We start from the raw sequence: 3,152 nt of genomic DNA on the forward strand, positions 1-3,152 counted from the left end.
TTCTTGCCGAACCTAGCGCACCAGCTCTACCCATTACATCGCTTACTGGATGCAAGAGCTAAATGGATATGGACAGACAAATGTGAAGAAGCTTTTCGGCTTTCTAAAGAACTCATTCTGTCTTCTCGAGTTCTGGTCCACTATGATTTAAAGAAACCCGTCATCCTGGCTTGTGATGCCTCGCCTTATGGACTGGGTGCAGTGCTTTCCCATGTCATGCCGGATGGCACGGAGCGCCCCATTTCTTTTGCCTCCAGGTCTTTGACCTCAGCAGAACAAAACTACTCCCAGATTGACAAGGAAGCTTTGGCCATTGTATGGGCCACAAAAAAATTTCACGCGTACGTCTATGGTCGGGAGTTCACACTTATCACTGACCACAAACCTCTGTTGTCAATACTGAACCCTCAGAAAGGAATTTCTACAACAACCGCATCTCGCTTACAAAGGTACGCTTTATTTTTAGGAGCTTATGCTTATTCGATCAGATACCGCTCCCATGATACCCATGGCAATGCAGATGCATTTTCCAGATTGCCACTAAGAGATGACCACCCACTAAGAGAGGTACGTGTAGTGGAAGTACACAGGCCACAATCTTGCATGTCCACCTCCCTGATTGCCAGGCATACAGCCACAGATCCTTTCCTGTCTCAGATATTCTCTTATGTTCAGACTGGATGGCCAGGGAGTGTTTCAGGTGACTTTCGTCCGTACTTTGCCAGAAAATGTGAGCTTGTGACTAATGCTGGTTGCCTACAATGGGGCAATAGAGTGATTGTACCCCAGTACTTGCAATCAACCATGCTAAGGATACTGCATGAAGGCCATCCTGGTGTGGTGCGCATGAAGCAGCGGGCCCGGAGCTATGTTTGGTGGCCACAAATGGATACAGCAATTGAAGATTATGTTGCTCAATGTCCTGGGTGCTGTCAAGCCCAGCGACCCCAAAAGAGAGGAACCCTGCAACCTTGGCCATGGCCAACAGAACCGTGGTCCAGACTCCATCTTGATTTTGCTGGCCCCATCCAGGGAAAAATGTATTTGATCGTGGTAGATGCACATTCAAAATGGCCGGAGGTTTTTCAAATGCCTTCTATTACCTCAGTTGCTACCATTCTAGTCTTAAGGAAGCTCTTTGCTCAATTTGGCTTGCCTACAGCCATAGTCTCCGACAATGGAACTCAATTTACATCGCATGAGTTTCAATCTGTAACGGCACCGTTTCAGCAGACAAGGGGCTAAAATCCGTTTAGGCGATATGCCCCTTTCCGAGAGACAGGCACAGCTACTGCAGAACACCAACCTCCCGAACTGGATACAAAATAGCACTCCAAACTGGAACCTCGCAAGTAGCTGTCAGCAGGCGAACAGGAAAAGCATTCAGTCGGCTTACACTCCTGGCAATCAGTCTCCAACAGCATACAGGGAATCCCCCCAATAACGAGACAAGGCTCCGTGTTGAGGGTCAAGCAGTGATCTGATGTGCTGGCACACCCAGCCTGGTTTTTATTACAGTTTTTGCAGATACAGGACAGATACAACATATCCCCACAATGCATCATGGTTTCCTCCCCTCTGTCCCGGAGACGACCGAACACAATCCAATTATCTCTCAGGACAAAGGGGAGATCACCAATACACATGTGGAGACAACAGGACAGGAATCACCACCCAAACACACAATGGCACGCCCCCACAGCAAACACAGACATTTAACATATCCCCAGATAGCTCAAGTCTGAGTGCATATCATTAGGTGAATGGCACTCAGAATACATGAATACAATAATATTAGCTATCTGGGTGCCCTCACATAACATACAATTTAACCGAACGCATAATAACATAAAATACAATTCTACAGACAGATTTAAGCTGTGCGGCCGGTCTGTCTTCTCCTTTACAGTTACTATGGGCCATAATCCTGAGGCAAGAGGCTTTTAAACAGCCCCCTCCAAAACCCAGTGGCGAGGTTGGTTTCGCCACACAATCCTTCCTTAGTGGTTTGGGTGTCCAACACTACAAAACAGCTCCTTATCATCCAGCTTCAAATGGGCTGGCAGAACGATTTGTGCAGTCATTTAAGAAGCACTTACTGTCCACTCTGGACCAGGTTGGACTGTCAGAAGAGAAGCTGCTGGAATTCTTGATCATGTACCGTACCACGAAACACGCTACTACTGGGCTGTCACCGGCTTTTCTTATGTTTGGCAGGCATCTCCGCACCAAACTTGATTTAGTTCGTCCGCAGGAGCAGTCACCAACACCTCCTCCGCCGGGCCGTCTGGGATTCCGTGCCGGTGATCTTGTATGGTCTCAGAATTACAGAGCTTTGCCTCCTTGGCTTCCTGGCGTTATTGATGGAACTCTTGGCAGAAGAATGTATCTTGTCCGCCTGGAGGAAGGCATTTGTGTTCGGCGACACCTTTCACAATTGAGGAAACGCATTTGCCGGCCACTAGTGACGACACCGACCCTTCTTTCTGACCACCCACCAGAGTCTACTCTGAACTCTGCAGATGACATATGGCATGGTGTCTGGCATGATCCCACAAGTTTACACCCAAACCCTGAACCGGTTGGTGACCATATTCCTGAGGAGCCCGGACATGTGCCTGAAGTTACAGAGACTGATTTGTCTGTGGGACGCCCACTGACATCTCCAGTACCTTTGACTGACTTTATTCCTCCCGGTGCTGTACCTCTGCGTAGGTCTACCCGTCAAAGACGTCAAACGCCTCGCTGGCAAAGTGCTGAAATCTTACGGGACACATTGGAGGTCAGGGAACAGAGACAAAGGGCTCATGAAGTGCTGCGGAAATCACAGAACTGGATTGGAGATACTACTTGCTGAACGGATCTCGCTTGCCTTGTTATGTTATGTGTTCAACATTTTGTTCTCTTGTTATGTTTTTTTTTTTTTTTTGGGGGAGGAAAGGAGGTGTGATGTTGTGATAGATCACTGTGACCTTTCCCCTTTTTCTCCTGATGCATGATGGGGGAGGAGGAGCTGTACCAGGAAGTCAGACAGTGTGTGTGAGGGGAACTGGAAGCAGACACATGAGGCTGAGAAGGGATTACATCTGATAAGGACAGAAGCTGTTGGAATAAGACTCCTCCATGTAAGAATGCCATAATGTTCTGAGTAA

At 47.9% G+C, this 3,152-nt stretch overlaps 1 protein-coding gene across 1 annotated transcript; it reads left to right on the forward strand.

Annotated features, from left to right (window-relative positions):
- The first annotated feature begins 216 nt into the window (after positions 1–216).
- LOC122922359 (uncharacterized protein K02A2.6-like) lies at positions 217–2,857 on the forward strand. Its single transcript, XM_044272945.1, has 2 exons — positions 217–1,210; positions 1,995–2,857. Exons 1-2 carry the CDS (start codon positions 217–219, stop codon positions 2,855–2,857), a joined length of 1,857 nt encoding a protein of 618 aa, XP_044128880.1.
- Positions 2,858–3,152: the final 295 nt, after the last annotated feature.

This window comes from Bufo gargarizans, unplaced genomic scaffold (assembly GCF_014858855.1).
Source record: "Bufo gargarizans isolate SCDJY-AF-19 unplaced genomic scaffold, ASM1485885v1 fragScaff_scaffold_281_pilon, whole genome shotgun sequence".
Lineage (NCBI taxonomy): Eukaryota > Metazoa > Chordata > Amphibia > Anura > Bufonidae > Bufo > Bufo gargarizans.